At 35.7% G+C, this 13,250-nt stretch overlaps 1 protein-coding gene across 10 annotated transcripts in view; it reads left to right on the top strand.

Annotated features, from left to right (window-relative positions):
* Nucleotides 1-13,250, top strand: part of KLHL5 (kelch like family member 5) — a 106,490-nt gene that overhangs the window by 25,742 nt on the left and 67,498 nt on the right. For all 10 annotated transcript variants that reach the window (XM_040485640.1, XM_040485649.1, XM_040485617.1 and 7 more), the window contains one exon: nt 12,059-12,241. In XM_040485640.1, the coding sequence (XP_040341574.1) occupies nt 12,099-12,241 (143 nt within the window). In that variant the 5' untranslated portion in view covers nt 12,059-12,098. The remainder of the gene's footprint in view (nt 1-12,058; nt 12,242-13,250) is intronic.

Here is a 13,250-nt window from a genome sequence, read left to right as displayed (position 1 = left end):
TAACATTATAATTTCAAAAATAAAATGTACTTTTAAAAAGTCTCTGATTTTTAGATGTAAGAAGGGAAATAAATGTGTCAAAGCATCTTAATATTCCCAAAGGTTTTGAAATCTCTGTCCTAGCATATTATTGCAAAAAGGGAAAAAATCCCACCATTCTGGATTTAGAATTGACATTTGTGTGTCGCTATTACTCCCCTGTTTTATACTAGATTAAATATATCTGATTCTCACATCTTCCTTCATTCCTTCAGCTCTGAGTCTTTGATCTTTGTCATAAGGATATATGTATTTGCCCCCAGCTTTGTGATTAAGTGAGCAGTCTCTGGGTGGTTGCCCTTCTACTGTAAACAAATCAAAAGCTGTCACTGTTAATGTCAAAAGAAGCTATGCTGACATTCATCACATTTTTGTATATAACTGGGAATAATTCTTTTTCTTACATAATATTTACAAAAAAGAAAGCATAGTAAACATTTTATTTGAGTATATTCTAGATTGGTATTTTAAAATGTCAAAGACATAACAGGGAGATACTTAACGGTAAAGAGAGAATTTCTTTTTTAAGCATTCGTGTTACTTACATAGGTAAATCTGAGAACTTAGATTGAAATTTTGAGTTATTAGAAAGAAAGGGAAAACAGCTGAGTGGTTTTACCTGCACAAAAATGCCAGCACTTACAGTGGGTCTGCGCAATTCAAGGTAGTAGTTAAAAGCATCGTAGGTTCCCTGTGTTTGATTAGTTGTATTCTAACAAGAAGAAATGTCTGTCTCAGCCCTTAGACTTCCGCTCATTTCTCCTGCCACATATCTAAATGACTTAAAAGTTTTTATCTTTTGACTTTGATCTTGGATCTGTAACCTAGCCAGCATTTTCTCCGTGGGAATCATCTAAGTCATTACATTGGCATTAAAATACAACACTTATTTTTTATACCGTGAAGAATTTTAGATCCTAAGTGAGAGTTGCCACCTTTTATGTGAGTACTAGGTTCCTAAGCCCTTAATGCAGGATGAATTCTTACCAGGGCCAGCAAAGTTTACATTTTGACCTACCTTGTGACCATAGATTAATACTAACACAGTTTATACTTCACTTGATTTGCCAGCTTTGAAATTATGTCATTTTTGACATATTGGGGGAAATTTCATTATTTCCAGCTTTGTTCATAAAGTTAGACCTTAATATTTTACATGTCAGATCTCGATATCATACTTTAGGCAATATGCATAAAATATTACTGTACTTTACAAATATTCAAAACTAATAATAGCTAATACTGACTGGCTGCTTAGTATCTGTGAGGCACTGTTTTATGCATTTTAGTATTAAGTCATTTGGTCTTCACAACAAATTTCTGAGATAGCCACTGTTACCATTCTAATTTTATAGATGAAACCAATGAAGAACAGAAAGCCTAGATAACTTCCTCCAAGTTTGTAAGTGAAATAAAACTGCATTTAAAAAAAAATGAACTTTGTGTTTTTACAACTGTTTTAGATTTACAGGAAAGTTGCAAAATAGTGTAGTGAATTCCTACCCTCAGTTTTTCCTATTTTTAATATATTAGTGTGGTACATATGTTACTATTAATGAGCCAGTGTTGATACGTTATTATTAACTGAAGTCCGTACTTTATTCAGATTTTCTGAATTTCTACCTAATGTCCTTTTTTTATTGTGGGATCCTCTCCAGAATCCCAGAATCCCATGGTATATTTAGTTAGCATGTCTCCTTAGGCTCCTCTGGGCTGTGACAGTTTCTCAGACGTTCCTTCTCTTTAATGACTTTGGCAGTTTGGGGAGTACTAGTACTGGTCAGGTGTTTTGTAGAATGTCTTACTCAATTGATATTTGTCTGATGTTTTTCTCATGATTAGACTGGGGTTATGAGTTGTGGGGAGTAAGACCACAAAGTAAAGTGCATTTTAGTCAACATCATATCAAGGATACATACTATCAACCTCACTTACACTGTTGATATTGACCTTGATAACTTGGAAGTGGCTGCATTTTGAGCCCAAGCAATTAAGATGTAGATTTCATGCTCACACACCAGTAGGCAGTTGTCTGTGACTATTTCATCACTAAGTTCAGCTTGGATTAACATAATAGTTAATGATTCATTCTAAACCAATTTCACTTTCTCTCCTCAGCTAATTTTCTTAGCCTGGTTCTTGAAAATGCCAAGCCTGGCTGGCTAACAGGTATAGTTTCTTAACATGGCCACAACTCTTTATCCACAGTCTTCCATCTGACCCATCTTAATTGGCTGCTCATTCCTTTGTGTTTCAATTACAGATATCCTTGCTATTCTTTAACTCTTCTTGAAGCATTTAGGTCCTCCTCGAGGCTTTCCCAACAAGGGGTTATCTCCACTTTTTTTAAGCGCTAGCTACCTTCTTTTCTTAACCCTCTTTATGTTGTCTCCACATCTCCTTGTTTGAACCAGTGTATTATTTCTGGTATGGTCTGAAATTTAAATCCTCTACATTTCCACATGAAACGAATTCTGTTTCCGGGGATTGCAAAGAAGTTCAACTGTAATGTATCTGGGAAGGTTGTATTGCATGTTCTGTCACACATATATGCCCAAATCATAGCATGGATTCCCTTGACCTAAAACTGAGGAACACATGTGTGTGTGTGCACATGTAGGTGTGTATGTGTTAAGTATTTAGTATACAGTGCAAGGAGTTCATGAACCTTCTAAAGCATCTCTGTATGCTGCATCACTGTGCCTTCTTAGTTTTAAGCAACTGAAATTGGCTGGTTTAACAGAATAGGAATTTGTTGGAATCATATGAGTTCGCAGAGCTGCTGACAAAGCTGAAGAATCAGCCTAGGAAAAAGGATTGGTGCTACAATTGCACAACTGGCCTTTATAACTCCAAATTTTAAAGGCAGAGAAACTGCCTTGATGCCACTTATTGCTTGTACTTTATTTTTATCCATTTGGAACTAGATAGTGAGATTTTACAATTTTAATGTTCGGTATATTAGGCATGAAAACAATCACACCCTACCACACACACACATATACACCCATATGCACATAGCCATATAATTTGGTCATTTAACTTTAGGGAGCATATTAGTAAGGGATAGGCTAAGATGATATAAACAAAGAGATTCAGAAGTACAGTGGCTCAAATAAAATAGAAGTTTATTTTTCTATTTCCTAACAGATAAGCAGGCAGCTCAGGGCTGATAAGTAGCTCTGCTTCACAAGTTTACACAGAGATCCAGATTCCTTCCATATTGTTTCTCCATCCTGTAGGATGTTACCTTTTCTTCACATTCAAAGCTTACTCAACTCCTGCTCAAAGCTACTCAACTCTTCATTCTAGCCTGTGGGAAGGACCAACAAAAGAAAAGGGAAGATATTAAGTGAATAGTACAAGTTGCATGTATCAATTCTGCTCATACTCTTTTGTTGAAAACCTAGTCACATGGCCACAGCCAGTTGCAAGGGAGGCTCAGAAATGTGATCTTTACCTGGGTAGCGATGTGTCCAGCAAAATTCACTGCTGTGGTAGAAGGGAAGAATGATTTGGGAGTTATAAACAACAGAGAGCAAGGGGTGAAGACAGCTGAATAGAGTTCTTTAGAGTTTTTTAATTAGTTTTTTCCATATTATGTAGTATTTTTACCACAGAGATATTGGAAAATAGAGATAAGTATAAACAGAAAAATAATCACTATCCTGCCACCCCAGAAATAACAGCCATTAAGAATTTGGAGAAGGGTTCTTCAAGTATATTTTCTATACATATTTAATAAATATATGTATTTTTCAAGTGAAAATCTGAATCTTACTGTAGATTCTATTTTGTAACCTACTTTTTTGCCCTGATGCAAATATTAAAATTGGGATTTTGTTGTTGTTGTTGTTGTAGAAGACAGAAGCCCAGCTCAAACTGACTAAAGCAAAAAACGAGAAATTTTTGGTTCATATAAATAAATTAAAAATCCAAGGTTAAAGCTTAGTTTTATTCATGGCTGAATGCAGATACTCAAATAACACCACAAATCTTATTACTCTTCCTCTCTAGATTCTGTTTTCCTTTGTGACAGCATTTTCTCGGGCAGGTTCACAGTATGGTAGCAAAAAAGCCACTGGCAGCTGCATGTTTACTTTTTATCAGCTTAGCAACCTCAATGGAAAGAGACTGACTCTTCAAAGAGTGCCAGCTAACATCTTGAAATTGACTCTTACTGGCCTTGTTTGGGTCATGGGTTCATTCAAACCAATCATAATTGCTAGGAGATGTGATACTCTTACCAGCCAGGTCCCAGTCCAACCCTGTTCAGGGGGAAGATCCATCTCTTCCCAAGCCATGTGGACTGAGATAGGGGAATGTGTGGTTTCCCAAAAGGTAGACATGGATCTGTTACCGTAAGAAGGGATCCTGGATAGGCAAAAACAACGTCTGCTAGAACAGTTTTCCATGTCGTTAACTGTTACATCTTTTTAAATGGCTGCATCATCCTCCCCTGCACAGATACACCTTTTGTTTAACCAATGTTCTGTTTCTTTTTTAGAATTTGGGTTGTTTTCAGTATTTTCCTGTTAGAAACAGCCTGTGATAAACCTTCCCTGTAGCAAGATCTCTGTTCATCTCTATACATACAAGTGATTGTTTTCTTTGGATAAAGTCCCAAAGGTGTGCACATTTTTAGGGTTTTTTATTTGTATTGTCAGAGTCATTTCAGGAACAATACTACTATTGTTTTTTAATTTATTTCTGTTTTTGAGAGAGAGAGTACACGAGCAGGGGAGGGGAAGAGAGAGGGGGAAAGAATCTCAAGCAGGCGCTGCAGTCAGTGCAGAGCCCAACATGGGACTTGATCCCATGAATCCGGGATCATGACCTGAGCTGAAATCAAGAGTCAGACTCTAAACCGACTGAGCCACCCAGGCGTCCCAGGAACATTACTACTATTTTAATTCTCTGCACCATTGTATAAGAGTACCCATTGGCCCTTTCCCTTCACACTGGTTATTATTTAAGACAATTTGATTCTTCTAAGACATTTAATTCTCTCCACCATAGATATTCTGGCCCTGGTACCAGGAAAAACTCCCTTAAATTCCAAAATCAAAAATATTTGTCTTGGGCGCCTGGGTAGCTCAGTCAGTTAAGTGTCCTACTCTTCGATTTCAGCTCAGGTCATGATCTCATGGTCGTGAGATCGAGCCCCATGTCTGGCTCTGTGCTGGGCGTGGGACCTGCTTATGATTCTCTCTCTCCCTCTTCCTCTGCCCCTGCCCTGTGCCCTCATGCACGCATGTTCTCTCTCTCTCAAATAAAAAGTATTTGTCTTGAGAAAGGAAGAGGTGAAGGTATTCTTTTGTCTTTCCTCTTGTCATTTCTTTTTATACACCTGCCTTGTCCTCCTCTTAAAGGACACAACCTCAAATCTTCTTACCTTCTTCTTCCTCACCCACTTAATTCCAAGACACATTTCAGATCTCACCTGCTACTTGTTGCCTTTCCAAACACTAGCTCATATTGATCTTTCCCTTCTCTATATTCCAGTAGCACTTACACTCCAACTGGGGATATACAAAATGATCAGCTGGAGAAATGGCAAAAATAGATCTTCTATTTACATTTTATCTTATGCTTTTTTATTGAAGTGTAGTGACAAGCAATATTGTATTAGTTTCAGATCTACAACAGGGAGCATTTGTATACATTATAAAGTGACCACCACAATAAATCTAGCTACCATCTGTCACCATACAGTTATTAGAATATTATTAACCACATTCCTTTATCTTACTCTTCAAAGCTCTATCTTTGCTATGTTTTAGAATATAAAAACTATACAATGGTATCTGTATATCTTTTGTAAATTAGTAAATATCCATATATTTGGACACATGCTTAAAAGTATACTGAAAAGGACATGCATAAAAAAGATTTAGAGACTGCTAGCCTATACTAAGCAATCTACATTCTTATTTTACATTTGTGGTTTTGAATATTTGTAGAGGATGCCAAAAGATTCATGATCTAGTAATTTGCAATTTGCAAAAGCATGAATTCTGAATGCCAGAAGCTATGAGGCACATAGCTAGGAGTAAATCACAGAGAGAGCAAGCCAAGCAGACCAGTTTGAGTCTCACGCAGCTTTGTTTTCTATTCAAATCTACATACAGTGTAATTTTTATGAAGTGATTTTTTAAACTTATTTTGAAGATTTACTCCATGAAGAAAGCCTAAAGCAAATTCTGATGATGAAAGTGAAGAAATCTAAGTAGTTTTTCAATAAAAGGCAATGTTGGTCTTGCTACGTATTTTGTACGTGTGAGTGTCACATGTATGAAATCTGAGGAATTGCAAGGGTTAGGCAGTGTTGCTAGTTAACTTTCTTTCCAGTTCATGAAACTTTTCAAATTCCTTCACTAAAGATTCTATCTTTGCAGCCCCACAGTTTCTAACTTCTGGTGCAATATTGCCTATTAAGAGTTACTCTGGAAATAGTTGATGAGTTTATTCTGTTTAATACTTGCCTCCTTGCTATGTTTAGGCGTTTTCATGACTTAAAAGTTCATTGTCTACTGTAGCGGGGCAGTAAGCTAAAAATTAAATGTTTCTTTGTAGCTTGGAAATATTCAGCAATGCATAGTTCTCCACAGTGAATATCCATTATGAAAGATTTTAATGATTTACCATTGTAGTAACATCATATAACTAAAACAAAGCAGAAATGTTAGATGTGTTTCCTCTGTTATGTGAAAGATTGTGTAGAATCTCAGAGAAATATATTTTTAATGCTCTGTAAGTGGCCTATTCTTAAATGATTGTATTGTGGGTTTTGATGTCTACTGTGTTTACAAAAGACCATTTTAATTAGGAAGTATGAAATTTAGTTATAAAATTGATAATGCTGGGGATCATTTTTAAAAAAGACAACCAACAAACCAGCCAAACAACATTGTACAAAAACAAAAGACAGGCCTTTCCATTTGCCAGTGAAAACATAGGATCTACCAACAGTAGCTTACCTTGACTGTGTACTTTGTGCTAGAGCTATGCATTAATCATTTCACTTAATAATCCTCCCATGACAGATTCTCTAAAGAAAGTACTAGGTATTACTTATTCCTATTTCGCTATTGAAGAAGTTAATAGAACTTTCTTATTGATGGAAATGTCCTATATCTGTACCATTCATATTGGCAACCATTAGCCCCCTGAGGTTATTGAGCACTTAAAATATGACTAGTCTATCTACTAGAACTGAATGTTTAATTAAATTTAATTGTAATTAAATTGTAAATTAAATTGTAAATTAAATTGTAGGGGCGCCTGGGTGGCTCAGTCAGTTAAGCATCTGACTTCAGCTTAGGTCATGATCTCACAGTTTGTGAGTTCAAGCCCTGCGTTGGGCTCTGGTGCTGACAGCTCAGAGCCTGGAGCCTGCTTCAGATTCTGTGTCTCCCTCTCTCTCTGCCCCTCCCCCACTCACACTCTGTCTCTCTCTCTCTCTCAAAAATAAAGATTAAAAAAACATTTTTTTTTTACATTATAATAGTACTATGAGGCTAGTGGCTAATTTACTGGAAAGCACAACTCTAGAATTTTCCTAAAATGTTCACTATCCTATACCTCTCCAGTTCAACTCTCCAAACTGAAATACATAACAGGAAAATAAATGATAAGGAAATACTAACATTATAAATTACATGGAGCCATAGTATTAAAAGCAGTCTGATTAGTCAGGGATAGAGATGTGATCTCTGTCCCATGAAAACCTAAAGACTTTTCTCTTATACCTAGCAAAAGGGTAGTCATATAGAAGTAAACATTTGTTTAAAATTCTTAATTATATCATCTGTGAAATCACGCTCATTCATATTGTACCATCCTCCTCCTTTCATACCCTTAGAGTATATACAGGGAGCTTCATCCTTAAGGATGAAGGTAGGCAAGAATTTCCATTTCTTTGTGAGTGGTTTGGGCAACACTCAATGCTTCCTGATCCTGGCTCTGTAACCGGCTGCCTGTGTGTCTTTGGTTGACTACATTGGCCATTTTGGGCTGTGGATTTTATCTCAAAATAAGGGAATTGGGTTAAATGCAACTAGATTTCTCCTAGATGTAAAAATTCTATATATAGTTTTTCTAATGGCCAAGGTCCTATAGTTGTATGGAGATGTGGTAATTTTTTTAAGTTTAATTCTTGCATTATCAAAAGTGTATATGTAAACCCCCTGATTTCTTAAAACAAGAAATGCTAGAAAGCTGTGCAGCTCTTTAAGTCTTTTGAGTAGCTGTTTCTTCCTCTTTCATGATCCTTTTGTGAATGGATGGCTTCACTTTTCCATGTATACAAATCAGAAGCCTGCACCTCTTTTGATCTTTCATTTGTAGCAGTGGATTGAAGTGATTTCTATGCCCAGAGATCTCAGTTATTAATTGTCATATTGAAATAACATGTTTATTTAATATGTGATGGCAGTGGAAGCCTTGAAAAGGAAATAACAAAGTTTGAAATGTTATTTTAGAAACAAAAGTTGTTGGGGCGCCTGGGTGGCGCAGTCGGTTAAGCGTCCGACTTCAGCCAGGTCACGATTTCGCGGTCCGTGAGTTCGAGCCCCGCATCAGGCTCCGGGCTGATGCCTCGGAGCCTGGAGCCTGTTTCCGATTCTATGTCTCCCTCTCTCTCTGCCCCTTCCCCCGTTCATGCTCTGTCTCTCTCTGTCCCAAAAATAAATAAAAAACGTTGAAAAAAAATTAAAAAAAAAGAAACAAAAGTTGTTGTTTGTTAATATGTATATGTATAAACGATTTTGATGTGTTACCTTTATGTTCATTTAAAAAATGACAAATATTCCATTAAGTTCAACTAGTTCATTTAAAATATTTTAGTCAAGGGCACCTGGGTGGCTCAGTCAGTTAAGCGTCCAACTTCAACTCAAGTCACGATCTCACGGTTTGTGAGTTCGAACCCCACGTGGGACTCTGTGCTGACAGCTCAGAGCCTGGAGACTGCTTCAGATTCTGTGTCTTCCTCTGTCTCTACCCCTTCCCCCATTCACACTCTTTCTCTCTCTTTATAAAAAAAAAAAAAAAAAACCATTAAAAATAAAAATATTTTAGTCAAAAATTCAGTTTACACATGTTTAAACTATCTATTGTGTAAAGTTGTAAGTTCATCACATGCTGATTTGTATAATATATTTGTCTCTCCCTGAAGTGCACACCACTGCCCTTCAGCCTGTAATGTGTGTTCAGATCACCTGTCGGGCTTTCAAAAAATGTGATGTTCAGGTCCTACCTCAGACCTAGTGAATCAGTTTTAGGGAATGAGGCTCTGAATACAGATGCTGAAAGGCTCCCCAAGCTATTCTTATTCATTCCAGAGGTTAAAGAACCAAACATCCTGAAAGTTCTTGACAAGGAAAGAGATGGCCTATTTATTAATTGGGCTTATACCAACATCAAAACTAGCCTGTAATGATATTATAAAGCTCTATTGTTCTTTCAGAATTTAACATTGATTAGAATTTATGCTTGGATAATGGCAATTCATCACTCAAAAACATTCAGCTAACTCATTGCCTCTCCATTACTGAGAATTTAATATAAGAAATGTGATCAGAAATGTAGGAACCCTAAGAAAGAAGCACTTGATTTATTTACTTGATCCTGTTCTTGAAATAATTTGTGGTTTATGAAAATTAAATGTTCTAATTTTCTTTCATTCTTAGATCAGTAAAACTCTTAAAATCACTTGTCAATGTTTTGACAATATAAAACTTCATTTTATTGAAAAATATTTTAAATCTTCAAATCGTTATTCACCAGTTACCATCATTTGTTATTGCTCATGTTTTCTCCTAGATTTTAAAATAATTTTTAATTCTCATTTATTTGTATAAATACACATATATTTACATATTACTTTATTTTTATAATAATTATCTCAAATGTAAATTTGAGTATATTATATTGGATTTCCAAAGTCATTACACCAATATTCATAGTGTATGACACATGCATTCTAGATAATATATATTTTGCTTCTGTTATTATTATTGACAGTTTTCCTCCAAGAACATTTTTTAGGGCCCATATTTATATGCATTAAAAACGTGTTGGGCTGGGAGAATTTAGGAGAGATATGTATTAGTCAATATACTGCTACCATCTAAGACAGATAAATCTCAATACAATGTGAGAATTCTTGTGACTATAACCTATATGAATGTTCTTACCTGAGTGATCTTCCATGTGTCTATACTACCTCTTCCTTGATCTAAGCCCTCAGTCCTCTCCATTCAACTCCTATAAGAGAAGGAAAGCACGAGAAAGGAACACCTACTCTTAGCCACTTTAGCCTGGAGGTGACACAGTTCATTTCTATAATAAGACCACACCTATCTCTGACAGAGGCTGGGAGATGCAGTCTAGCTATATTCTCACAAGTAAAAGTAAAAGGGGTTTAAAGGTGAACACACAGTGGTCTCTGTGACAGGCCTGTTTCTGTCATGTATGAACTGCATGACTCCTGGCAAGGCACTTGCTCTCCTTGGCTTCAGTTCTCTTTACCTTAAACACAAAAGATACAATGACTTTTTCTTTTTTGGTAAGATTATTAGTGGTTTATATTAAGAATATTCTCTTAAGATACGATGAGAATTGAATCAACAAAGCATTTGTCAAAATCATAATTATCCCTAAAAGTAGATCTGACAAGAAATGAGAGCTAAGTTATGGCATAGTCAGTGGTTATGTAATTAATTGCATAGCCAATGGATGTTGATTATGTGATTCAAGTGATCGTGGGGGTGGTGGAGAGGGGTGGACCTAGAACTTAATTCTTGATGTTAACCTTTTTACTTTTTCACCATTTCCATCAGTAAATCGTATGAAAACTCACACTTTTCAAATTATAATTTGGAAATCTCAAATAATTTTTAGATATCTGGGTTAGACCATCAAATTTCCTTTACCTATAACATAAGTTGTAGTTTACCTGGGCTTTTGAAGAATGACTAGAGGGTCAAATGAATTATTTATAACATTATTTTTATGACAGTGTACAGTTGACCCTTGAACAATATGGGAATTAGGGATACCAACGACACACATTTGAAAATCCCCATATAACTTTTGATTCCCTGAAAACTTAACTATAGTCTGCTCTTGACTAGAAACCTTAAAAATAACAGTCAATTAACATATATTTTGTATATTACATATATTATATACTGTATTCTTATAGTAAAGTAAGCTAGAGAGTAAAGAAAATGTTATTAATATCATAAGGAAGAGGGGCACCTGGGTGGCTCAGTTGGTTGAGTGTGGACTTCAGCTCAGGTCATGATCTCACAGTTTTTGAGTTCAGGCCCCACACAGCAGAGCTGTTACCTCTGTGCCCTCTCTCTGCTCCTTCCCTGCATGTGCTCTCTCTCTCAAAAAAAAAAAAAAAAAAATATATATATATATATATATATCATAAGGAGAAAATACATTTTTAGTACTGTACTGTGTACTGAAAAAAATCCACGTGTAAGTGGACCCACACAATTCAAACCTGTATTAGTCACAGGTCAACTATGTTTTATATTCTAAACAGTTACCCTATAAAATGAACTGTGGAATATAACCCATTTTTAAGTAAAGAGTGGCTTGGATTTATATCTCTAAAATAGTTTCATTGCCTTCCTGCCTTCAAAGAATAATATCTTACACCCTGAAATATAATGTTAGGAGATACAACTATCATTATGAATATAACTTGGCTCTTTTTCAACAGAGATATTATGTTGACCAGTAAAAAGATCTCAAAAACAGACACCACAAAGAGTATGTATAGTTACTAATAGGTGTCACATTCACTCACAATGTTTACAAGACACATGCATTTTTTGAGCCATCATTGAATTTAAAAGGCAAAAATGAATCATTACACGTTACTGTTGACTGATAGCATCAATTACTTCTATTACATTTAAAGGGTTTTAAGGGACGTGATAGAAAATATATTTTCAATGTGATAGTAATATTTCAAAAGGTGTGTTCTCTTTCTTTTCAGGACTTCCAATAGTAGTCAGACATTATCATCCTGCCATACTATGGAGCCATGTTCATCAGATGAATTTTTCCAAGCCCTTAATCATGCGGAGCAAACATTTAAAAAGATGGAAAACTATTTGAGACATAAACAGTTATGTGATGTAATTCTAGTTGCTGGTGATCGCAGAATTCCAGCTCACAGGTAAATTGTTTTCTAAGTCTCTATATGTGAGAAGTATTTCCTTGCTCACTTAGTGATGTATGTTGAGATAATTTGTTCCAACTAACTATTAGGATAGGATGCTTTTGGGAAAGGGTATCTTTCATGGAATTTCTACAAAGAAAACAGTGCATGTGAAATTACTACACATTAAATGACCCCAGAAGGGTCACTTTCCCTCTGCAGAATGACAAAAACAAAGCACACTAGCCTCAGATTGGTCAGTATTGTTTGGTATAGATTTCAGCTACTATGAGCAGCTTTCCTCCTAAATTCTGCCTATTAAATAACTTTAAACAAACTCAATGGAAATGAGAGCTGTGAGTATTTAGAAGCAAAAAAGCTAGTGGAAGGAAATGGCAAAACCTGTGAAGAGTTTTAAAATAGTGACACCTGTTCCAACTTCTATTTGCTGACTTCTCTAAGAAATATGAAAAGCAGTGATGCTACTATTTTTTGAAATAAGAAAAGGAAAAGAGAGGTGTTTAATAAAGAATATTTCATTGTTTCTTTTCATAATTCCATATTCAGTTGTTCAGTGTTAATCACTGTGAGGACCTCAAAGGGTTGTTTTTTTTAATGCTTTCAAAAACTAATTAACACTCTGTCTCAAGGGTTTTCTTAAACTTTCCAAAGTGGAAGTGAAATCATTAGGAAAAATGGGCTTGTTCTTAGTTTCCAGTGATTCAATGAGTATACATTTATTGAGATGCTACTAGATACTGTGACAAAAAGCATTGGTTTATTAGAAAAGATACTTCAACCTGCATTTCATAGAGGCCCCTCAAATTCTATTATTTCTAAAACAGAGTTCATTACCTTCCCTTCCACGTATGTGTAAACTCTCACCATCTAACTCAGGTTACCAGTGCCAGAAACTGCCAACTGGTCTCCCTGCTTTCACCTTTTCTCCCTACATTCTTTTTTTCTACACAGCTACCTGAGTGATCCTTTAAAAAAGAACTCAGATACAGTCACTCCTGCAATCAGA

The sequence above is a fragment of the Herpailurus yagouaroundi genome, unplaced genomic scaffold (genome assembly GCF_014898765.1).
Source record: "Herpailurus yagouaroundi ecotype Mexico unplaced genomic scaffold, PumYag 28, whole genome shotgun sequence".
NCBI lineage: Eukaryota > Metazoa > Chordata > Mammalia > Carnivora > Felidae > Herpailurus > Herpailurus yagouaroundi.
This window is presented reverse-complemented; position numbering and strand designations above follow the sequence as displayed.